Raw genomic sequence first — 25,821 nt, forward strand, 5'->3', positions numbered from 1 at the left:
CAGGTGAGTTCTTGGAGCGGGGTTAAGGTTTTAATATAGCCAATCAAATTAGTGGATTTAGAAAACTAGCCAATAGAGATCACAGGAGTGTGGGCGTTTTTTTTTGATGACGTATATTGGATGCTGTCTCCTCTGACCGGTTAGTGTACACGGAGGGGAAGTTTTGTGTTTATCGCACTTTTCGATTTGTTTAGCGAATGTCTTCAGATCAACGACAAATGTTAGTTGTATAAATCGATCGACTGTAACAGCAGCAGTGTTTTAAACACTGGTCTGAAGTAAAATTCCGAGTGCTTTGAAGTTTCAAAGTATTCCGGTCAGGACTGTATTGCTAACGCAATCGAGCTAGACGACGCGGCTAACATTAGCCTCCGCTATTTTGCACTGTGCTGCGGAGCTTCTCTCAGCTAAGGAAACCATGGGGAACCGGGGGATGGAAGACTTGATTCCTCTAATCAACAAGCTCCAGGATGCCTTCAGCTCTATTGGGCAAAGTTGCAATTTGGATCTTCCACAGATTGCTGTGGTCGGGGGGCAGAGTGCTGGAAAAAGCTCCGTTTTGGAGAATTTTGTGGGCAGGTAAGTCAAATGAGCTAACCTTGAATGTGATATCTGGGTTTAACGTCAATTGGACGTTAAAACGTTCAAACATCACCTAATGATAACCATTTGGTGCTTAAACATGGCCAACAAATGTACTATTTGAATAGCAAAGATGGCAGTGTAGTTTACTCGAAGTGTATATCGAAATCCTGCACGTTCTGCAACGTCGAAATATTTGTAACACAATTAATATGCAATTTTATTTATTTTCTCCAATGTGTTGTTTAGCACAGAATGCAATATTAAACGCCTTCCCTTTTCCTCCGTGTTCCAGCAGTGTGCGACAAATGTAATTGCCACACCTACACGTTTTCAAATCTCATATCTGATAGTTTGCATTACTATGACGTCATTGCAGCAGAGTTGTTTCAAACTCAATTTAATCTGACTAACTTTCCATTGCATAAAGTGGAATTATTGCAAGTTGATTTATAGTTATTTGCCTCATACAACGGCTCCCTGTCAACATATTTAGTTTAAAAGCAGAGACAGGGGCGAGACACAACTTCCTTATGCATCTTCCTCTTTTCCACCCCTTCCACTTTTTGGCAAACTCCAAAGCCATAATGTTTATCTAAACTCGTGTAATATTGCCCTGTTCTCTTACTTGAACAAAAAACAGGATATACCTGAATTCAAAATGCGTAGCAAGGTGGCTTTCAGGCAGCTTGTTGAGCAGGTTTTCACAGTGGGTGTGAGACAACCTGTGGCAAAGTATGAAACAAAAGGAAGAACAGTAATCGGCATTAAACAGAAGTTTGGTCAGCCTGTCATAACTTGCTGGCTGAGATGAATATGCTTGCGTGCTGCTTGTAGAGTCTCTTTTAGTTGGGTTTCATTTTTTTGGTACTGTAATTGCCCTGACATTTCCATATTACAGTATTCTGTCTCATACAGATTAGTTAAATTAGTTCCCGTCTGCTGTCTACCCTTGCAAATGTGCAGCGGTTGGCGGTGCTTTTCTCAACCTGCCCTGGTTCAGCGCAAGTGCAACAATCATTAAAGTGCTTGGGGAGGTGCCTAAGAAATTCAAGAATGGGTGTGCTCTTGTTTTGCAAACAAACATCTCAACACTACAACTCAAAACTTAATGCAGTCCCTGTGTGTTTGCGTTTCCGTATTTATTCAAGCGGATTTTCTGCTGATGTTTAAAGGCCTTTAAAGTCACTGAATTCTTGAAGTAATTCTTTTCAAATTTGATAAACATGTATTGAATTCACCGAAAATCTTTGACGAAAATAACTAAAAGTTCATTTTCGGTGAAAGAAAAAATAAAACTAAGAGTACGTCATGTTAAAGACAAATCACCATCTGCCATTTTCATTTTTTTTTCTTTTTTTGCATTGTAAACATTGCGAAAACTGTTTTTCTCTTGACAACTGTATAGAGTGTGACCTGGAAAACAATGTCTGTATCGTTCTTTTGGTCCACCATTAACAATTCATAAGTCAAACTTAATATGTTTTGAATAAAACAATTTTAAATAATTGTGAATTCTGTCCTAAACACTGTTGTATTCGTGGACACCAGCTTTGTGACAATCTGGCAAAAACATTGAATATTGTAGATTTTGAAGTTGCTCAATGCAGTGAATTAAATTTGGAACCGAGAGTTCCACTTGTGGTTGGAAAAATGAAGCCGTATACTCACCTCATGCCCAACCAGAGACTGAAATTCAAATCCGAACCCTGTTAGCCAAAAACTTGTAGGAGTTCCCAATATGAACAGTCAAAGGCTCGACCGATCGTCCATAAGTGATGCGCGCCTATTATAAGGCTTGCTTTCTTGCCAGGCTTCAATGAATACATTCAGGCATTAATTTCTCAAACCCCTTATCCTCACTAGGGTCGCAGGGGTGCTGGACCCCATTTCAGCCGTCATTGGGTAGAGGACACCCTAGACTGATTGGTTGCCAATCACAGGGCTCGCATAGCAATGGATGCTTAACCAGACACAATATAAGCAAATAGAGTCTTCTTTTTTATTTTGGAATTGCTGCTTCTTGATCAGGAAAAAGAAAATAATTGTTCTGGGTAGAAGTTAGCCCTTTTTCATACCTCTCCATCCCATATAAAGCATATACACAAGCTTTTTCTTAGACAATGATTCATTTTGTTTGTTTGTTTGTTTGTACATGATTCAATTGTTTGTTTGTTTGTACATGATTCAAATTGAATCTTTTCTTCCGGCGCCGTCACGAATGGCAGCCACTCCAGCAGCTCCCGTGTTATTTTCGATTGTTCTCGATTGTTCTCAGCTCAGGGATGCTGCTGGAAATGTGAATTTCCCTTCGGGGATGAACAAAGTATCTATCTATCTATCTATCCGTTCAAGTTCAGATTCAGATATACTTTATTGTCATTCTTGTACACATGTATACAGAACGAAATGTCGATACATCTGACCCGCACAATTTCCTTGAATGTACAGATATAAATATGTAGTATTGAGTTGGAGTATTGAAATACTAAATAATATACTAAATAATTATAGCTATGAGTACTATACCGTAGTGCAAAGAGTGCAAGAGGAGCAGCTGAACAGATGTGCAAAATGGACAGTCAGGTAAACAAGTCACTATACAATAACAATGGAGTACGGAAGTGCAGAGGTAAACAGATGTGTAAAGGAGTGGGTACAAGTAGGTACAAGAGACCTGCCAGTAGTGCAAGGACAAAAAAACAAAACAAACAGATGTACAGATTAGCAGCTGGGTAGGCTTGCTATGTGTGTGATTGACCATTTAACAGGCTAATGGCCAGGGGGACAAAGCTGTTGAAGAACCTGGTGGTCCTGCACTGCACACTCCAGTACCTCTTCCCAGAGGCTAGCAGAGTGAACAGTCCATGAGTCCATGGGGGTGAGAGGGGTCCCTAATGATGTTGGTTCAAATTACATTTAATCATCTGACGTAAAACACTCCATTATGGTAAGATGGTCTACATTAGCTTTGTGTGCATTTCTTTACAAAGTTAATGGGAACATTGAATACTTACCTTTTAAAGGTTTAATACCATTTTCAACCGAATAAAAAGCCTGCGAAAAACCTGTAAAAGCTTAATACAAAGAATATTTGTTATAAATTCAAATTAAACTTTAATAGCTCTCTGAAACCTCTTACACTAACTGTTTAAATTAGAATTTCAACACAACTAACATAACTATTCTTTCATTTTTCTATTATTTTCTGTCGCGCATTAAAAAAAAATTATAATACAAAACGACTTGTAATAATTCAGTTGATTGATAATGAATCCAGATTGTATGGCATTTTTGTTTGTTAATTGCATCACAGAAAATAAGGAACTTAATGCCAAGACAGTCCTTTTATAATAATATGCATACCTTCAGCTTTTTTTTCTTGTCAAGTGATAAGTCTCGAGTCAAATACAAGTCTCCAATACGCACAGCTTAATATTTATTTAAAAGCCAGTCACATCAACTGCAATCTGTCCTAGCTTCAACGCTGCGAATGAAACACTCCTTGTAGTACCATTATAAACCAAATAGTCGCCGTGGTTGTCGAAACACTGAATGTCTACTTGGGCTGCATGAATTTGAGGGAAAAAAAACTAATTGCGATTTTTCAGAATTGTTCCATGCATTTTTTTATTTTAACAGAAAAGTGCTTTTTTGTGCTGGTTTTGCTTTGGGGAAAAGGTAAAAATATTGACATACAAACTTACCTCGAGATGTTGTCCTTAGAGACTTAAAGACATTAACAAAATAACAATTATAGATCTACGGATAAAAACAAAATTGCAGTTAAATAAATGGTCTTTATTGACATAATACAAAAGTAGAACGAAATTGGAGGGTTACTCCTTTCAGTGTAAGAAAGCGATTTAGAGAGCGGGTGGCCAGCTACATGCTAGTGACTGGTAACTGTGACTTCTGCAAGGTCTTTGTGATGATTTAAATCCAAGAATCACAAATGTAGTGGTTTTCTATGAGCGTTGGCTCCAAGTTGTCTTTTTCATTGGTAATGGATCTGGCGTTGGTGACTAGCCATGGTGGTTTATCAGTTGCTAGCCTAGCTATTAGCTTTCCCTTCCGATGCCGCCTCAGTGATTTTCCAGACTCAATAAAAGTCTAGAGAACACCCGCTAGTTATCAGCTAATTGATCCATTGTAACGAGCTGCTGTTTGCTTTGGTGGCCAGGTGTGTGCCCGGCTGCTTGACTTAGCGCTTACATCAGCCTATTAAAGTCGTGCACACACGTCTTGCAAACTTTGCCTCGCCTTTATTGGCTAGTCCCAATAAAGCTTGCTTCTGATTGGCTGGCGCTGTAAACTACAAAATGTGAGAAATCTTTGTAACCAATCACTCAGATAACAAACTGGAACTATAAATCCGCAATGTTTTGCAGTTACATTTTTGCACTCCGGCACACCGCAATAACAATTAGATTTCGGTTAATCGTGCTGTCCCAATGTCTAACTTTACAAAAGTTAAGAAGTTTATTTCCCCCCCAAAATCTTATGATGCAGGGTAGCCCTATACCAACCTCCCTCTTTTTGTCTAAAGTGAAATTTACATGCCGATGCTCAGCCTCTCCAATCCATAATACATGAAACGATGCACAATCTGCTCAGCTTCATCTATATTTACAGCCCATCAATAATGGAATTCTAGGCCTTTTGCTGTTTCAATAATCCTTTGCATTTATATCACTTTGTTTTGCAACAACATCGGGTGGCTAATATATGGATAATTTGTGCTTCTGATGTAATACACCTGTTGAACCTTTTTAAGTTTTTTTAATGCTTGAAATACAATAACAGTTATTATCCGTACCGTGGTCTGTTAATGTCAATACTTCTTTTAACACTATTGTTAACTCCAGCATTGTGCTGATGTAAGAGTCGTTTTCCCCTTGTGTCCTGCCATAACCACCGCCCTGTTATATAGACCACAAGACCTTCCTTTCACCGGCCACTGCTGTGACTCACTGCTTCCGGGGAATGAGATCAGCAAGTTCTGCGATAATTCGCCATCGCGTATGATCAAGCAAAGTTGAATGGATTATTACACCCAGATGTTAAGAAGCATGAAGGGGGGACGAGATGGTCAGAGCAATTGATCTTAGCTTTACGGGTAAAAAGACATTCACACAAACCATAATTACCGAGCTTGTGGATGTCCACTTCTGTTTTTGTGACATCCTGCACTGACAGCTTTTGTTTGTCTTTGTTGGCGTCATGGATTGTCGCTGAGAATGCATTACTGTGGCTGAAAGCACTCATGTTGACAGAGGGTTGCTTGGGTTCAATTTACACAAAAGCTCATTGAAGCTATTAGCCTCACTTGTTCCTTAAACCTGAACAGTGGCTACCACTGTTCACTCACAAAGCCATAAAGGCTGATAGAGTTGAAAAAGTGTATGTACTCCTAAATGATTATCTATTTTAAACAAAGCAAAAAATGTCTTGTTATAAAAGCAAAAAAAATCCTTATTAAAAGTCAAATAATATGGTTTCAAACAAACAATACACACAAACCTATGACATTTTTTTTGTATTGAGAAATGTTTACCATGTCCAAATGATTTTAGTGCATTCCTGATGTACACAATTTTTAGCATGTCACAGTGTGCCTTCAACGACAAGTTAATTTTAAGTTTAATTTAATATTTCCCTTCCTAAAAAGCTTAACATTAACAGTTCACAGAGGCATCCGTTTATTTTCTTGTCATCATCTTTCCCTAGCATGTGTGCTACGGGCTAAAACTCAATTTTCTTTTGCACAGCTGAAGAACCAACTAGCCTCTAGTTATCTTCAAAGTGACTTGTTCAGTGAACTCAGCAAGCAGCCAATTAAGTTGCAGTGACACTTGGCCAGCTCATCAGAACAGCTCACTTCTTATGATGGACACTTTAACATTGGTGATAATTAAAATCTTGACTTCTTAAAAGCTCTATGTTCCATTAAAGCCGCTGAAGGCCCATGGCAAGCGCCCATGGCAATTATTTACATCGTTTCCCTTTACATGACTTGATGTTGATGTATGTTTAACAGGCACTTCGAATGGCTCACGAGCCATATATGGCTCTTTTCATGAGTGCATCTGGCTCAGAATTAAAATGTAATTATTCCACATCTTCTCTTTGACGTTCTAAAGTGACGCTGAAGCAACACGTAAATGATATTTGGGTCATTCCAGAATATCTGGGGCAAAGTCTCGACTACAGTTTACAGTCGGTGTCACACCAACATACCCTGTTTTGGCAGTAGGTCGCTAAGAAGTCCTTTAAATGGAAACTAAGCTATGTATGTTCACTGTTGAAATACTTTATGATGATAACCTGTACAAACTAAAACACCTGAGAACGCCAGCAAACCACTCGGAACATATTAATTAAGTGAGCGGTAGGGATAGGCAGATCTTGGCGCAAGCACTCCCTACCCTTTCTCACTTAGTGCAGTCTGTGCCTAAGGTAAATCATTTTGTTTTCAGTATTTTGACTAATTTTAACAAAAGAACGTTGCTTGCACTTTAAAACCATTATTTTTGACAAAATGAGCCTCAACTCTCTTAGGGTAATTTCGGGAGGGAGACATACTTTAAGTATATTTTATATTTATATGGGACACAGGCTCTGCTTTGGTATTGTTATAATTATTTTATAAATGTCATCAAATCATCAAATGACATACAGTAAAACATAATGCACTGAAGAATTAGCTTTAGTCTGGAGAGCGGGTTCGGTGGTTTTGTTGAATTTTGTCTTAAAAAAAAAACATAATATTTTGATTAGAGTTAAACGGGTTCCCAACTTCAGTGCTTCCCTGGCATACTGAACAAAATGTTAATGTGTGTGTGTGTGTGTGAGAGAGTGTGAAGCACATTGTAAAGTTATTTAGGAGGTCTTCAGTGACATGAAAAACACCATAAAAATACAGACCATTTAATACAAATTAAAAACCTTCTTTCTCTTTGAAACCCTCCAAGATAAATGTTGGAAGTAGACTCTTGGGCCTTAGAATAGTAAGAAAATGTGCATCGAAAACGTATCTCCTGCTCATTTTGTCACACACTGATCTACTCTGAGGGCAGCACGGCGGCGCAGTGGTTAGCGCATGTGCGGCACAATTCATGTCTTGGGAACCTCCTGCGTGGGTTCAAATCCAGCTCCAGACTTCCTGTGCGGAGTTTGTATGTTCTCCCCGTGCTTGCGTGGGTTTCATCCGGGCACTCCGGTTTCCTCCCACATTCCAAAAACATGCATTTCAGGTGGATTGGCCGGTCCAAATTGTCCCTAGGTCCGAATGAGCGAGTGACTTGTCTGTCCCCGTGTGCCCTGCGACTGGCTGGCAACCAGTTCAGGGTGTCCCCTGCCCACTGCCCGATGATTGCTGGGATGGGCTCCAGCACCCCCGCGACCGTACTGAGGATAAGAGGAGTAGCTGATGAGATGAGATGAGATGATCTACAACTGAACAAAGGTGTTCGGCTGTCAGAGGTCTCCTGTAAGACTTGTCATTTTTATTGAGAAAAGTTGCTCACCTGTTTTCTGCCTTTCTTTTCACCAATCTTGGTAGGGTAACACATTGACATCTGTCGTTTGTGGTCGCAGTGTGGTCTGGGGGAAAGGAACGGGGATATGGAGTCCACTCTGACCAAAACGTTACTGACACAGAAGGTGGGGCGTTTCTGGCTCTGTCGTATTGACGTTCGTAAAAAACAGCAGCGCATCATTGGATTTGTAGCATTAGCAGTAAATGTGGCATTACAGCACTGCAGCTGCATAATACCTGCGAGCCAGCTCAAATATTATTTGTATTTGCATCATTGGCCAAATGTAATTACAATTTTGTCTGGGGCCCAAAGTTTGACACCTATGACTTCAAGGGTCATAAGTTGAGCTTACAACATTGAAGATTTGTTACCCCCCTTGTGACTATTTGCATCGCTTGTTAGCATTTGAGCTATCAGACTTTCAAGAAACAAAATAATCTTGTTTAACTGAACTCTGTAAAGTAGGTCTCATAGGTCCAAATACCACTGATTTTTTTTTTAGGATGTTAAGATGCAACATTACTACAACATCATAAAAGCGAGTGCTATAGAAAAGAATAACTATTAGAAAACTTGATCAGCTTGATATTTGCATTTGATCTCTGTGGGCTAGTCATAAGGAATTACTTTTGAATTGAGTCATGAATCACTTGATTCCTCGAAAAGGCTTCTGAGAGCGCTTAACTCCCAAGGTTTATTAATTAAACACAACCTGTTATATGGAATTTCTCACTGGTAAAAAAGTGAGGAACTCTAAGGCATATCTAATTTTTCTTACAGCAGTGGGAGTGAGTTTGCATAAATAACCTTCAGCTCCGCCTTTATTGATGAGACAAAATGACTTTCACGTTTGATTTGGTGCGCTTGAAGGACGCAAGGTGTGAAATCCCACGCCCATGTCTGTCAATCTGCATGGAGCCATGCTGTGTGTCTAAAGAAAGGAAAGTGTGGAAGATACATGGCATTTTTTCCACCCCCCTTTTTTTATTATTTTATTATTTATTTGTTGTCTGTGTCTATTGTCTGCTGACCCTGCTATTCAATATGTTTTCATCCCTGCTGTTTGTTGAACTGCTCTGTTCCTCTGTCTCACCCTAGAGACTTTCTTCCACGAGGATCTGGCATTGTTACCCGCAGACCTCTCATTTTGCAGCTCGTCAACAATAAGGCAGGTAAGTGTGTCATGGCACAGTTTTATAACAGCCTAAAGTCGTTCAGGGCTGCAGTCTGTTGCCATCATGCAGTCCTAATTTAATATTCCCTCTTGCCTTCATTGTCCTTTCCCCACCCTTTGTTCTCCGTGCAAAGAATATGCTGAGTTCCTGCATTGCAAGTCAAAGAAGTTTGTTGATTTTGAAGAAGTGCGGGCAGAAATTGAAGCGGAAACTGACAGGATAACAGGCTCCAACAAAGGCATCTCCAATATCCCCATCAACTTGAGAGTTTTCTCCCCACATGGTAATGTAATCCAATGCATTCCAATCCCTATTATATACATTTTATAATAAAAACAAGGTATTTCAACATATATATTGAGAAAATCTTCAGTAGGCAGCATGCGCATTAGAAAGCGTTTAAAATATCCTCCAATTCCCATTTTGGGAATTAAAGGGCCCTCTAAAATTGTATAAATACCTGTAGATCCCACAGTGCTTCTTCTCTGATGAAAAGGTCAAAACTGCTTCCCCTCAAAATTCCTTGGCACAAGCATTCCACACAGTGATACAAAAGGACGGGATTTTCTTTCAGCCAGTAGTTTACCATCTTGTGACATTTTAATTTGCTACAAAAAAAGCCCTAAAATTGGTGAATAGGTGTGTATTTGCACAATTGATGTTGAAGGGGCAAGATGTTCATCTTCTCATCTCTTCAGCTGCACCGCTTATCCTCAGTAGGGTCGTGGGGGTGCTGGAGCCCATCCCAGCAATCATCAGGCAGTGGGCAGGGGACACCCTGAACTGGTTGCCAGCCAATCGCAGGGCACACAGGGACAGACAACTCCCTCGCTCATTCACACCTAGGGACAATTTCGACCGGCCAATCCATGCATGTCTTTGGAATGTGGGAGGAAACCCACGCAAACACGGGAAGAACATACATACTCCGCACAGTAAGTCCCGTAGCTGGATTTGAACCCACACAGGAGGTTCCCAAGACCTTAGAACTGTGCCGCACACGCGCTAACCACTGCGCCGCCGTGCTGCCCCAAGATGTTCATCTTATCATACTCGAATAAGACTAAATTCTAAAATGAATTACATTAGTGTTGAGATGCTTGGAAAATCTATTGTATTTTTACAACATAAGGCAAATGGCACATTCTTGTTTATGTCTGCCATTGTTTAATTTGGCCTGATGACCTGATGATGAGATGTGGGCTATTTACAACTATTTGTATCCCACTTTACCCCCAAACCTCCACTCTTTATTGTTATTATTGTCTTTTTTTACCTTGGGGTACTCTGCTATGCCTGTCTTACACTAATAATTCACTACTAATAATTCACACACACAAGCGTGCAATTAGTGAGCAAAGCTGAGTTTGGTTGTGCTTGATGACAAAGTTCTAAGGTTGTTTTTTTTTAATCATAGGTTTGTGCATGGTCAATGACACAGATAAATCATATCACATGCTAACACCTGCATTCTCGTTTCTGCACATAATTTTCCATGTACACTCTATTCACATTACTCCTCATAGTTTTATAGTGTCTTGCTTTACAGTTCACAACCCACAATTGTGGAACAATGCAAAACAGGGTGTGTGACACTCAATTTGAAGAAAATGTGATACTTTAATGAGAACCTTATATATTTTTAAATACAGTGGAACCTCGGTTCTCGACCATAATCCGTTCCAGAACCCTGTTCGAAAACAGATTTGTTCCATCACCGAAATCATTTTCCCCATTAAAAATAATGTAAATCGTTTTAATCCGTTCCAACACCCTGAAGGTTTACCTTGAATGTCTAATGTAAACATAAAGCTAACCCAGGCTAATCGTACGTCCGCGTTATCGTAATCTTTCGTACGTAAAATTACGCTAACATGAACGTGTAAAAATAAAAAAATCAGGTCGTTTACAAGTAATTTAGCACCCGGGTCTCTACAACAAGTGGTGAGCGGTTCATTGGAAAGGGGGCTCCGTTCCAATTCCCTCAATGTTGGGCTCCATTCCAACACCCTGAATGTTTACCTGAATGTTCAACGTAAACATGAAGCTAACCCAGGCTAATCGTACGTTCGCGTTATCTTAATCTTCCGTACGAAAGATTACGCTAACATGAATGTGTAAAAATAAAAAAATCAGGTCGTTTACAAGTCATTTAGCACCCGGGTCTCTACAACAAGTGGTGAGTGGTTCATTGGAAAGGGGGATCCGTTCCAACACCCTCAATGTTGGGCTCCGTTCCAACACCCTGAATGTTTACCTGAATAGTCAACGTAAACATGAAGCTAACCCAGGCTAATCGTACGTTCGCGTTATCTCAATCTTCCGTACGAAAAAATACGCTAACATGAACGTGTAAAAATAAAAAAAATCAGGTAATTTACAAGTCATTTAGCACCCGGGTCTCCACAACAAGTGGTGAGAGGTTCATTGAAAAGGGGGCTCTGTTCCAACACCCTGAAAGTTGGGCTCTGTTCCATCACCCTGAATGTTTACCTGAATGTTCAACGTAAACATAATGCTAACCCAGGCTAATCGTACGTTTGCGTTATCGTAATCTTCCGTACGAAAGATTACGCCAACATGAACGTGTAAAAATAAAAAATAAAAGGACAAAGAAATGAATTATGAATAGGATTTCTTACCTTTGTGGTGGTCAGCAGAAGGCGCAGGTGGACGGTGGTGCTATTTCTTTCTTAAATGCAATAGTTGTACGCACTACTTTTCTTTTTTCACCTGTAGCAACTTTGCTGCTTGCACTGACTTTCTTCGGAGGCATAATTAGGGGCTAAAACACTTCGTACACCTATATTAAAAAAAGTAAAACAAAGCATGTCCGCACGCGATAACAGTTGGTCACGAAAAGAGCGATCAACACCCGTACGCCGCTCGGCATCGCATCCTAGCGTACGCACTCACGCATTACCGGCGTTCGAACTCCGATTTTTTTAGCCGAACAGCGATGCAAACATTTCTCGAAATTTTTGGTTGGACTCCGATTTGTTCGAACTGAGAGGCGTTCGAAAACCGAGGTTCCACTGTACAGTCAAATTTAGTTTTTGTTCCTTACATTTTCATTCCCAGAGAGTATGAATATAGTTTAGAGTATTTGTGCAACCTTTGAAACCTTTGCACTTTTGACAGTTTTGAACCTGACACTGATTGATCTCCCGGGAATGACCAAAGTTGCCGTGGGAGACCAGCCTGTAGATATTGAACATCAGATCAGAGACATGCTCTTGCAATTCATCACGAAAGACAGCTGCCTGATCCTGGCTGTTACACCCGCCAACACCGACTTGGCCAACTCGGACGCACTAAAGATCGCCAAGGAGGTGGACCCGCAGGGTAAGCACGTCTCTTTTTGACACATATTTCTCTGTACTAAAACTGATGCTTTAATCTTTTTACTATGTATCTGTTCTGTAAAATATGACACATGGCTGGCACATCTGAGTAGGCGTGCGCACCATTGGCGTCATCACAAAACTGGACCTGATGGATGAAGGCACAGATGCAAAGGATATCCTTGAAAATAAACTTTTGCCGCTACGAAGAGGTTACGCTTTTTAATGCAGCACACTAAGAGTTATTGATTGGTTGATTCTAATACGAGTGATTTGTTTATTCACACAGGCTACATTGGTGTGGTAAACCGCAGTCAGAAAGACATTGATGGGAGGAAAGACATCCGGGCAGCTCTGGCTGCTGAGAGGAAGTTCTTCCTTTCTCATCCCGCTTACAGACACATGGCAGAGCGGATGGGAACGCCACATCTTCAAAAGGCTCTCAACCAGGTCTGATTTCATTTTACAGTAAAAAAAAAAAAGACTACACATGAAATGAACTTCGCCCACAATTAAAATTGCCTCATTTTCCTGCAACAGCAATTGACCAATCACATTAGGGACACACTTCCCGGTCTGCGCAGCAAGCTACAGAGTCAGATGCTTTCCTTGGAGAAAGAGGTGGAAGAATATAAAAACTTCCGTCCAGATGACCCAACACGCAAGACCAAGGCTTTGTTGCAGTGAGTGCCTTTTTAAGTCAGTTGCAGTCAACATCAGCAAAATTATTTTAATTCGTGATCCTCAACGTCCAACACAGGATGGTGCAACAGTTTGGTGTAGACTTTGAAAAGTGCATCGAGGGCTCTGGAGACCAAGTGGACACCAACGAACTGTCAGGTGGTGCCAAGATCAACCGCATTTTCCATGAACGCTTCCCGTTTGAGTTGGTCAAGGTTGGTAGTTCATTTTCAAGCCCCAAGAGATGTTTCCAAAGCAAGTGATCCACATTGGAATTATTTTGAATCGAAAATACATAATACTGTAATGTTGAAAACTAAGGCTAGGTTCACACTGGGAGCTTAATCCTCAATAGGGCTGCACAATTTTGGAAAAAAACCTAATTGCATTTTTTCAGACCTAACTGATGCAATAAATATCCAGAGAGCACCTGCTGGGGATCAGCTTTTCCCTGCACTTTTCTGACTTTCCTCGTTGTCCAATTTAATTAATGAATTTATTTTTAATTGGACGAGCCACTAAAGTTACGAGCAGTTGTGTTTGTTTAGGTGACCAGTTGTGCATGCGCTGCATGACTGACTGGCAGTTTACAACAGCCTATCAAAGACACACGCTTCTTACCAATTTTGCCTCGCCTTTATCGGTGCCATAAACAACTGCCTCTGATTGACCGGCACTTTTAAACCACGAAATGTGAAAATTCTTGTTGGATAAACACTGTCAATCAAATGACAAACAGGAATTATGAATCCTTGAAAAAAACGTAGTGGTTTGCAGTTACACTATCGCGCACTACGTCACATTGCAATATTGATTCGATTTCGGTTAATCGTGCAGCCCTAACCCTCAATTGCAATTTTCTTTTGTGATGCCCAATGTTTTTGTGAGATTGTTTACATTTTCAAGTGAATGGGACTTGTGGGGGCTGGATAATTCAAAAAGACAACAAACCTAAACACTGCTGAAATTCAACCTAGGCATCCATGCGGAGGAATAATTAACATTCTGGTATGGCCATATCAGTCCCCAGATGTGAATATTATTGATAATCAAGTGTGTGATTTAAAGCGTGTTTTCCATGCTTGCAAAGCACCAAACATCAACTAGGGATTTGTTGTGAAGACAAATGATCCAAGATTACCTGCAAACAGAAGCTCATTGGAAGCTACAAGAAGCATTTAGTGGCTTTTATTTCTGTAAAAGTAGGTAAATATTTTTCCCTTTTTTTGTCATGGTGCACCTGACTAATTTTGTTTAGTTAATTATTGCACACTTCCTGTAAATCTTTTAAACTTCATATCACTTCTCACTGATTCAAACAACCAATAGTTTAGACAGGAACATCTTAAACTATCAGGGGTGCCCAAAGTTTTTCATACATTAAACTGGTCTGCGATACAGGAAAGGTCGGGGACCATTGGTTAAAATAGACCAATACAGCACTTTAAACACTTGTTAATAAATGGCTGACTAAGTGATGTGTTGTTGTGGAGTTGTACTATTATTACTTTTTGAAATTGCATTGTTTGTATTTGTCTCCCCAATCTTTAGATTGTATTTGATGAGAAGGAACTGCGCCGGGAAATCAGTCACGCAATAAAAAACGTTCATGGTGTCAGGCAAGTGGAGCACAGCTTTTAACCTTTCTCAGTGATCACAATCACTATGTTATGTTTGATTGTTGCTGTTTGGAATGTTGTTTAATCAAGCCAAGAGCGATTTAAGATCTTGAATTCTATTTTCTGTTTGTGAAAAATGCCCCAGTTACCACCTTTTTATACAGTCATTTCAGTCTGCCAACTGGCAGAGTTTTGCACCAAGGAAATCAGGGCTTGTTATGGGTTGCTTTTGCCTTCTGTTTCCATTTGTTTTGGCGTTCACTCATGTCATTCTCATGCAATTTGTGTTTGAGGGCTGGATCTATCCCTTGGGAATTGATTTTAGCATGTTGGGTCTTTTTCATCAGCATTTTCTTTTCTCAGTTTGTACTTTTGCGGAAAGTGAGATCTGATTTTGACAAAGAAAATAACCGTTTGAAAAAAAAAAAACTCTTTTACTCAATTATTACAAAAGGTGGTGAGACCTATCAATTTTAGGACAATATGATCCTGTTTTTTTGTATTTACTTTCTCAATTACATAAAGAATTTTTGAAAATTATTTTTGATTTAGGTTACCTCCTGAATGATTCCATTAAGTACTTTTCTGAAAGTCCTTCCTTCATCGCGCAATTTTTATTTCACCCATTTTCAGTCAATTTTTCGCTGTCCTATATTTGCTAAAAAGTTTTTTTTTTTTTTTTTTTTAAATAAATTTTTTTCCTGCTCAACAAGCGCTGCTATTTGAAAATGCCTTACTGTCATCATATTACACTAATGCAGTGGTTCCCAAAGTGGGCGGTACCGGTGGAAAAATCTGGGGGGTGTGGGGGCATTTAGGAAGAAGGGGGCGGCAGTCCCAAGTAGAAGTTTGAACGTTTGTTTGACGATTTGTACACAACACGTTAGGGGTGCACGATTAACCGAAATCGAATCGACATCCCGATGTGTCGTAGTGCGGTTGTGGATCCGCAAAGCACTGCGTTTTTTTTTTTTTTTTCAAGGTTTTGTAGGGAGTGATGTAGTTTTTGCCAACCACAATTGTTTCTCTTCGAGTTTTAAAAGCGCCGACAGATCAAGTTTTGATAATGGCACAAGCCAATAAATACATTTTTGTTGTTTACTTTTTTTGGTGTGGGTTATCTTTAGTGCGTACATTTTCTTTTATATTGTGCAAATGTTCTTGATTTTTTTTTTAAAGAGTTCATTATTTGCTTTTTTCATATCTTATTTGTTAGATGTTGACTTTGTATAGTTATGAAGATATGTCAAAATATATAATTGGAATGTTATATTGTGATGTTGTTTAGAAAATTCTGCAAACCACTATTTTAATGAGCTTTTAAGACTATCTAGTGCACTTAATAGGTGGGTAGGTACTTCTATCTACCGAAGAATTGAGAAGTAAAAATTGGTCAACAGAAAGCAAGCCTAACAATGCTTGCCTGAAGATGCTGCCTTTTTCTGTAGGTTTAGCATTTCAATATGGTTGAGTGTTAACAAAAACAAAATTAACACAGAAAACGCACTTGGGAAAAAAAATCGCAATAGGGGTCTGAAAAATGGCAATTAGGTTTTATTTTCAAAATCGTGCAGCCCTACAACAAGTGGGTGAGTCAGTGGACGACGCATCAAGGTCCGGTTACCGCACGCCGCTCTGGCCTAGACAAATTGCAGCATACCAAATATCAAGAAAGATGTGTTTGTTAGGCGGCGCTAGCAATTCACTGGGAAGCCAAGGGGGGCGCCAGGCTGCAAAGGTTTGTGAACCATTGCACTAATGACTTTGGTAATTGTACAAGTACTAAGTAAATGTAGTAAAAACAGGACACAAATTCGTCGCCGTGTGATAAATATAAAACTTTTATTATAATCATTATGAATTATGTGGCGTTACACGGTTGTATTACGGAACCAGTTTTAAGTATTTTATCCCAAAATCTTAAACGGTGTGTACATTTTTTAGTACGTACTTTGTTAGCAACTCAGTTACTGCCTTTAAAAGTAAATACTTCTCAAATGTTTTTATCATCTGCATTTGTATATTATTTGACCAAATATCAGTGATTTTATCCAAATTCTGAAACATAAATTTAAAAAAAAGTTTAGATTTACGCATTAAATATTGAGTGCCCATTCTTTGAGCGACTGGTTTTCATGTAACCTGGCTGGATTGGCGCTGTGATGCTGACATTTTAAACAGCCCACAACAAAATAACGTGTTGCTGGGTGACCGTTTGGGAACATATTGATGAAGGCTTGCCATAAAACGATTTTAGGTCAAATGAAATCCCAATTCTGTCATTTAATACATAAACTGACTTTTTATTTTATTTATGTATGTCTGCTGTTCCATTCACATTCATGTCATTCTCTGGTCCACCCATGTTGATAGTCTTGTGTGTCTGTGTACACTTGTGCCTTGTCTCTCTGTGCGTCCTCAGAACAGGCCTGTTCACTCCAGACATGGCGTTCGAGGTCATCGTGAAAAAGCAGATCGTTAAACTGAAAACGCCCTGTCTCAAATGTATCGATCTGGTCATTCAGGAGCTCATCAACACAGTCAGGCAGTGCACCAACAAGGTACTGCAGGTGTCGAGCATACTCCGACCTGCCCAAAAAACACAGTGTGAGCATGAGCTGCATAAGGGCAAGCCCCTGTTCAGCCGGTGGTGTGGTGTTGTGGAGTGTTGTGATGGGTGACGTGTCTTCAGGTTACGAGATGTTTAGGAGCTTTTCTCAGCATCCGTTTTCTTGGGGACAAGCCGCAGGTTGTGCGTCTCTAAAATACCCCGAATTGTGTAATTTAGCCTTTTAGTTAGAGTTCACCTCAAGTATGAAAACCTTTGGCTTGTCCGCTATTTTTGTTTTTTTTCTTCCAGTCTACAACTCGAAATGACTAACCGAACTGAGACCCTTCTTTTTCTCTCCTTTTTTCCTCCTTTTCCTTTCTCTTTCCTTGTCGGCCTCTTTGTCAAAATGCACTCTTCTAACCTTGCGGGCATCTCCAGAACGGGGCTATTCACCCCTGACTTGGCTTTCGAAGCGATTGTCAAAAAGCTGATCCTCAAGCTCAAAAAGCCCAGCCTCACGTGTGTGGACCTTGTGGTGTCTGAGCTCACTGCCGTGGCCATCAAGTGTGCTGCTAAGGTAACCGTGGGAGACAATGCGCCAGAAGAATGGCATGGAAATAGAAGCAATCACTCCTCATTGAAGTCAGCTTCACACCATGTTTGTGTGGCTTGATCAAACCCCAAGCCATTTGTGTGCCCATTTTGTTGCATATGTCAGAGATTGTAGGACAAACTTAAAATTTCCTCCAAACCAATTAGATCATTGAAGTTTCGTTTCCATACCACCTTCACGCTGCTTCCTCCCCCGCCCCCTCCTGTCCATGTCCGAGTCCCAATAGGGCCTGCCTGGTTACTTGTACCCATTGACCCAAACATGGATTTGGAAGGATGGTGAGGGGTGGATAGATTATTTCCATGGGCCCCATGAGCTGAGTTTCCACTGCCCCCTTGTGGTCATAGGAGCTTTGCTTAAGCCCCCACCTCCCCTCCCCACACACAAACACATTGTATCACTGCCTTCTCATGCAGCCTGGAATAGTATCCTATCAGCAAGAGATGACAATTCCAAATTGTTAGTTTTTTTTTCCTCCAACTCAAATTCTTAGAAATTGTTCTCGTCTTTGGCTGATAGTAAACTCATAACTTCCCCGTTTACAGTTCTAGCTGCTATATATCGCCAGATTGTTTGTGTTTCTATAGCGTGTTGCCTTGAATTGGCACTTGACTGTCTCCTTCCTTTTTCTTTGTTCTCATCTTTATTATTCTTACTTCTCACTCCTGTCTTCCCTCTATTGGTAAGTCATATTAGGTTCAACTTTGCATGTTAACATAACTTTTTTTGTTTTGATCTATTTCTTTTTGTACAAGCGCTTAATCAGATTTGATCTCTTTCAGCTCAATTCCTACCCGAGGCTACGAGAAGAAACTGAGAGGATTGTGACTACCCATATCAGAGAAAGAGAAGGGAAGAGCAAAGACCAGGTGGGGTCAATGACATTCATCCAGTTCATATGGTTTGTTTTACGAGTCATGACATGTATACTAGGTCTGCTGTTTTTGTTGACAAATTGAGAGTGTGTCTTTTTCAATCATGCTAAATTGCAACCCCTCTGCCCTAATTGTAATTTTATGGTCTAAATGAAGGTTCTGCTGCTGATTGACATTGAGCTGTCCTACATCAACACCAACCACGAAGACTTCATTGGCTTTGCTAAGTATGCGTCTCTAGCCTTTCATAACCCCACTCCCTCTCCTCTCCTTGCCTTACTTACAGCTTGTTTTTAGTGGCTCTAATCTTTGTATTCATATAAAGTACTTTAAGTGCTTGTTGTACTTAAAAGGGAACATGCCTTGCAATCATAACAAAATTATGCATTTGATGCATTTGAAAACGTTGCAAATCCTAAACTTGTTAGAAGCTGCAGTTCATAAATACTTGAACAAGCTTGCCTGGAATGGAAAGTTGCTGTCTTTTAAAACTGGGCTCGTTTTCTTGCAGGCAATGGTTTGGTAAAGATCAAAATACTGGAGATATTTGGATTATGTAAAGCCATGTAGATGCACACAGAGATATGATTATGGTCTTAGTCCGACTGAATAGTCCGATTGAAAGTGTTGGGTTAGTCATTTAATTTTCTGATTACCGTATTTTCCGCACTATAAGACGCACCGGGTTATAGGGCACACCCCCAAAAAATAGTTTTTGGTCCTATATTTTCCATACATAAGGTGCTACAATGGGAACGTCGACAAAACAGTCAAGATAGTTCAGTCAAACTCATTACCCCTTAACATTCCGAAAGCTTGCAAAGAAGCAAATTCGTGTCGTAGACGCATGTGGATGCGGTGTCGGTACGATGTCACCAAACAAACATTTCTTAGTTTCCATTTTATTTTTTGCTGGCAACTGTGTGGACAGCAAAGTAAGAATTTTATTGTGCAGGGAAACGGGGTTCTTTACTGTGCATATGACTATAAACATTTTTAATTGAATTTAGTGTAAAAATAGACTCATCACAGAAACATCAAGCTCGTTCTAAAACAAGATACCGGGAAAATATAAATCCGCATAGCTCAAGTTCTCTTGCAGCCTTCACGTTCATCAATGATATGTAACCATGGTCTTCTTACAACCGTGAGTGTAGTAAATCCAGGAGAGTAAAATATTTACAAGTACAGAATAGTAAAAATTGATTTCTCTATGCCGTAGTGCAACCCAACATGTGATTCACATTCATCTTTTTCGGCCAATTGCAGGCTTTGTTTCGCCCCTTTAGCCTATGCGAGCCTGTAAATGATAAAAAGGATCCGCCCCCTTTACCTCCGAATAACTTTAGCCAATAGTAACTGATTCAAATGATGATTGACACATTGGTTAGGAAATGAAACGCCGGTATATAAATCCCAGCATATATCGCGGACGACTTCGCTTTCGGGGGAAAATCTAGTCTGCTGCTGCTTGCTTTAGTTGCAAGACTTTGCGACTTAATATTGATCCATATATAAGGCGCACTGTATTATAAGGCGCATGGTCAGCTTTTGAAAAAAATAAAGGCTTTTAGGTGCGCCTTATAGTGCGGAAAATACGGTACTCGTGCGTGTATACAAAGTCTAATGGTCCAATTGCGAATGCGCATTTCCTCTATCTGGGATTTTTTTTTCTTTGTTGATGTGGCATGGAACTGTGGAGTTGTAACATAGATAGATACAATTGACACACAACAAGCCTCAGGTGTATTGTTTGATTTTTCTGGGACAATTGCATTTCATTTCTGTCCACAAGGCAAAAATTCAACAGTTGTATCTTTATATAGTGTAAATCCATGCTTACAACTTATTAACACACGAGACACAACAATGGAGCATACTTTTGGAGCAAAGACGAAAGGAGCACGGTACTATGTTGATTGCGGTTAGTGACATGAATGAAGTCATCTTTTATTAAAGGTTTAATGTTAAAAGCGTGAGCGATGTCTGTTTGCGTTCACTCGTACTTTTGCATTGCACTCGTACTTTTAATTCTACGTAGAGGCTTTATGTGTGTGAATGTTTTGGCATTTGACAAAGCAAGTCCGCGTGTGCACTTGGTGCCTAGCATCTGCATGGCGAGTGGATCCTTCATTATAATTTGTCAGAGTTCAGGCGTGGCTCTTTAACAGTTCTTATGACATCACTTTCAGTCTTGACTACAGAAGGCTGGATGATGGTAGCCCCCCAGGGTACAACAACAACAGGTGGGATGCAGGGCTGTGTGTGAAAGAGAGAGAGAGAGAGAATGAGTTCTCAAAACGGGCTGTGAAATATTCAGTGGTTTCAAGACAATGGGAGTGGCTGTTGTGGTTGTTCTGATGTGCATTGTAGCCTTCTTACTCACTGTTGGTCTTTTGTGTAACCACAGTGCACAACAGAGGAATATAGCGGCCAACAAGAAGAGGGCCATTCCCAACCAGGTATGTTACATCTTTCATCAGTGGCCTTTTCACAACCGTAAAATTAAATATTACTGGAAAGATGCTTCCCATTAGAAAGCCTATTGATATACCAGTCTACAGTGCTGATTTTAGGTCATGGCTTTTAATGTGCCTTGACATAGAAAGCTTCCATAAGAGCCACCTTGGTCATTTTGTTAACTGCCATGTGTGCTTTTTATCTAGGTTAATGCCCATTTTTATGTGATTCTTTTAAAAAGAAAAAAACTCATTGTCAAATTTAAAGCTAACAGTTAATCAGCCCCCCAAAACTCTCTTCCCTGCTTTGCTGCAGCCCTCATTGATCTATTTTTATTTTTAACCTGCACTATGTTTGCATGTGAGTGTCTGGGCATGTTCCTGTATTGCAATTAAGCATATAATGCCCTAATTGTTTTTTTTTCGCTCTTTAAAAATTAACTCCTTTAATTCTGTTATATTTTGAATAGAAATGCTAGTGTGCATGTAACCTGTGCTATAAACTATGACTTAACCAAATTGTGGTTCAAGTGAAGTCATTTTTAATTGCATGTAACTCTCTTGCTCTGTCTCTCCTTTTGTTTTTTGTACTCTTTTCTCTCTCCTTCCTCCTGCCCCCCCCCCCCCCCCTGTCTGTACCCCCCCTTTCCTCCCTCCCACTTTCCAATTTCACTTTCTTCCTCTCTTACTGTGCACTTTCCCTCCTTCACACTTGCCTGCCTCTTCTCTTCTACCAACTGTGTTATTATGCTACCTTTCTTTTTATTGCTTGAATCCCCCCACCTCTCCCCTCCACGATTACTACAGGGTGAAATTCTGGTAAGTACCCACTGATATAAGCCACACCTTACCAGGTAAGGCAGCAGAGGTAATGTAAGGCCCAGCAGCAGCAGAACCAAGGACGTTGCGTTCGGGACATTCCAGGAGACAAGCAGAAGGTATTGCTGTCACCATCCTGAGCTTTGTTATCCCTCTACAGCTGGCCGTTTTTGGCGAGGTTCTGGAGGAGAAGGTAGCGTCTTTGGACTGTTAGCCGTCCTCTCAGTGTCTTGCAGGTTCTAGTAATTTGGAACTTCCTGTACCATCATAGCAAATTTTTTTATCACAAGACTTTAATTGTTTGTAATTATCTCCACACCACTAACATTTAAAGCCGTATGATACACTCCTGGAGATGCTGCTATAAGTTGACTGCACTGGTTCTTGTTGTCTCAGGCATTCACCTCTGCTGCTTTGTGGACTCAAAAGTCTAATCCGAGATTTTATTTGGGAATTGTGGCTGTCCAATCAATGACGCACATTTATTATGTCATGTCATCCATGCATGTCAATTTAACATATTCCAAATATTAATAGTCATGTCTGAATAATTTTCTCTAGTTTTAATTCTGTTTATTTCTAGCATATGTTTGTGCCCTGCTTCTACCTCTAATGAAGGTTATTGGTCCTTGTTAGTAAATACTCACACCTAAACAAATTCTTGTGTTGTTTATACTAACTTTTGCTTAAGCTGCAACATTACTCATAAACCTTTTAAATTATTTGGTTTGAGACAATGAGACTTTAAGATGTTTTTATTTTGGCACATGAGTACAGTCAGCCAAAGACGATGAATGACCCTTTTTTATTGTAGAAAATAGTGACAAAAACGTAGTACTCAAATTCTTTGTTTCATGTGATTCCCCCCTCATTTGTTTGTCTTAATAAAAGAAACTTCTCTGAATGTTCCCTATCGGAATAATAAAATAATTGAATATTTAGATGAAAAAGGAGTAGAGAAAAGGTAAAACATAAAACTAAGGTGCAATGATGGGCTTAAGGAACAACTTCTTTGCTTAAGTGTAGTAAAAACAATCTTGCCTAACACAATTTTACATTTAATTTTATTTCACAGTCTAATATTAGTTATAGTGTGACAAATTGCAACACCTTTTAACCCTTCTCTGTACTAAAAACTGGCCGTGTGCAAACAGTAGTTGAATGTGACCAGTATTTATTTTTATTTTTTTATTTTTTGTGGCCGCATTTCACTTGCTCCTGCAGTGAAACAATTTTGAGGTTCTGAGAGTTATTTTTGCTGGCTAGGCAAGCTGCTGTTGAAGCTTTTAATGTGCCGAGCTTTTTAGTCCATGTTTATGTTGTCTCCCACAAACTAAAAGCTTTCTTTTCTAATAAATGAGCTGTACTGAGCACGCTACTGTAAAGGAACTATTAGTTTGGTCTTGAAAAAAATTATAATCCTCTCATCTTTCTGTGATTCCGTAAATGAAATTAGGTCCTATACTGTCTCCACTCATCTTGCTTAAGCCAAAATTAACCCCGCTTAGCCACCCTATTGTTTAAAGGCTGAAACCAATCAACAAAGGTCACCTCTTGAGATATCTGGGAAATGCCTGCTTTTATCGGTTACTTTCTGAATAGTCAAAAAGGACTAACGCAGCTAATTTCATCCTGCTCAGTGTTGTGCATGCAGTGCTGTCTTCTACGTCTCCCAAATCACTGGCCTTTGTGTCAAAACATAGACACATAAAATTTATGATTTAAATTGTTGTTCATGTAAGGGATTAAGGTAAGTTGGTAAGTTTTATTCACGTCTTTCACATCTCGGGATTCCTGATTCTACTTGTAATCGTAGTTCTTTGCCTTCCCACAAGATGCAATTCATTGACAAATCTACATTGTTACATCCTTTGTCTTCCCTGTTCTTTACCCTTACATATTTTGCATAGGTGATCAGGAAAGGCTGGTTGACCATCAACATTAGCATAATGAAAGGAGGCTCCAAGGAGTACTGGTTCGTCCTTACTGCAGAATCCCTGTCCTGGTACAAAGATGAGGAGGTAAGTGATTTCTTCATCCCGTATCCTTGCTGGGGTATGAAAGTGTGTGTGTGTCTCCCAGCCCAGCCTAACCAATGTGCAGACTACTGTTCAGCTCAAGCCGGATGAACAGGTAGTCTGAACACTGGGCAGGCGGAGGCGGGTGGTTGGGGTGGGGGTGGATATTCTCTATGAAGCCTCTGATGGGAGGAAGGACCCCGAGGTCAGCATGGCCGCTGGTCACCTGTTACTTGAAAGAGAGTACACACAGATTAAACATTACCTCTAGGGCATGCGTTGAGAAGTTAAATACGTATTCTATGTCATACTCTGTCATGAATTGCAGTATTGGTAAAATGCAAGTTTTCAAAACACAATTTTAATTGATTCAAAAGGATTTTGGGGTCATTATTACATAAATTTGTAATTCTGTGTTTAAGACAATTCGCTGATATCTTTTACTTTGGCTAATATCTTCAAACCAAATGCAACATCACATTGCCCTACGTTAATGAAGAACAATACTGTAAATATTGTACTTACCCTGTTGTTTTCTGTGGCATCGGTCCTCGCTAGTAAGCTATGGGGTTAAATCTCGATCACGGCCGATCACTCCGAGCGCAATTAGAACACGTTGCACGTTATAATGCTTTCCTGCCGCCAAGAGAGTGAGGAGGAGAAGTTGGCTAGAAAGATGGCGGAGGCAAACTGACGTGGCAGGCGGGCTGATGTCTTTCAGGCGGGATCCGACTTTGGAATTTGCAGGAAATCGTACTGAGTTACGGGGGCGTGGGGGTTGTGTGTGAGTGTGTGTTTGTGTGTGTGTGTGTGTGGGCCATCACGCAGTGAGTGTTTGGACTGTGGGTCGAAAATCACTGTGTGGGTCAGTTTGTCCACAGTTGGAAGTTGTTTGTAATGATAATGTAACAGATTTGGGAATTTTATTTTTCCTGTGTTTGTTTTTTAATGGTTGTGTGTTTCTGGTTTGGTGATGTAACATTCGGGATCACGCCACCTTTTGCAGACATAAACGCTTCCAGATGTTTCTTCTTCACCAGTGAAAGTTGGCACTACATAGTCCCCCTCCCCCTGCTCCTTCTTTTTCTACAAACCCACGTCGTTCTCCAATTTTTTTATTTCGCACCAATTCGGTGTATTTTGACATCGGAAAATTTAAATATCTTTCTTCCTCCATTGTTCATTTGTAATGTCACGACTGCATTGTATTTTTTGCATAAAAGACTGCTTTTATATAGCTGCAAAAATGATCAGCCTCCTGATATGGTCATTTCCTTTTGCAGTTTATTGGAAAATACTGTAATGCTCATTTTTCCTCAAATGCGAACATGTCATCACAAGCCACTTCAGCAAAAAGACCCACAGCTCTGTTATCTGTGTATTTTGTTTCTCTTCCTCGAATTCATAGGAGGGTTCAAACCCTAAAAAACAGAATTTTGGTAGATTATGAATTTCAGGTAAAACGTAGACTGAATTCCCACTCAATTGTTTAAACCCTAAATTATTATAATTTTCATATTTTAATGGTGAATATTTCATACTAT

At 39.9% G+C, this 25,821-nt stretch overlaps 1 protein-coding gene and 1 long non-coding RNA gene across 6 annotated transcripts in view; one reads left to right on the forward strand and one right to left on the reverse strand.

Moving 5' to 3' along the window:
- The first annotated feature begins 124 nt into the window (after positions 1-124).
- dnm2a (dynamin 2a) overlaps positions 125-25,821 on the forward strand; it is a 47,194-nt gene continuing 21,497 nt past the window's right edge. For 2 of the 4 annotated variants that reach the window (XM_088328368.1, XM_088328342.1), the window contains exons 1-15: positions 125-579; positions 9,222-9,295; positions 9,432-9,581; positions 12,440-12,643; positions 12,756-12,854; positions 12,932-13,092; positions 13,183-13,325; positions 13,403-13,538; positions 14,875-14,942; positions 17,365-17,503; positions 18,889-18,975; positions 19,138-19,208; positions 21,392-21,443; positions 22,420-22,452; positions 24,170-24,280. In XM_088328368.1, coding sequence (XP_088184494.1) covers positions 419-579; positions 9,222-9,295; positions 9,432-9,581; positions 12,440-12,643; positions 12,756-12,854; positions 12,932-13,092; positions 13,183-13,325; positions 13,403-13,538; positions 14,875-14,942; positions 17,365-17,503; positions 18,889-18,975; positions 19,138-19,208; positions 21,392-21,443; positions 22,420-22,452; positions 24,170-24,280 — 1,689 coding nt within the window. In that variant the 5' untranslated portion in view covers positions 125-418. Of the gene's footprint in view, positions 580-9,221; positions 9,296-9,431; positions 9,582-12,439; positions 12,644-12,755; positions 12,855-12,931; positions 13,093-13,182; positions 13,326-13,402; positions 13,539-14,874; positions 14,943-17,364; positions 17,504-18,888; positions 18,976-19,137; positions 19,209-21,391; positions 21,444-22,247; positions 22,260-22,419; positions 22,453-24,169; positions 24,281-25,821 lie in introns of all 4 variants that reach the window. The other 2 variants (XM_088328351.1, XM_088328359.1) reach the window with 2 other exon arrangements.
- On the reverse strand, positions 20,705-24,985 carry LOC148373694 (uncharacterized). Of its 2 annotated transcripts, none has more exons than XR_015849699.1 (4): positions 24,803-24,985; positions 24,157-24,503; positions 22,292-22,516; positions 20,705-21,240 (listed from the first exon to the last, which is right to left on the reverse strand). It is a non-coding gene; the product is annotated as an uncharacterized LOC148373694 (long non-coding RNA). The 2 variants fall into 2 exon arrangements; XR_015849698.1 differs by having other exon boundaries at positions 24,157-24,509.

Source organism: Urocampus carinirostris, chromosome 1, assembly GCF_059441175.1.
Source record: "Urocampus carinirostris isolate Australia breed hairy pipefish chromosome 1, RoL_Ucar_1.0, whole genome shotgun sequence".
NCBI lineage: Eukaryota > Metazoa > Chordata > Actinopteri > Syngnathiformes > Syngnathidae > Urocampus > Urocampus carinirostris.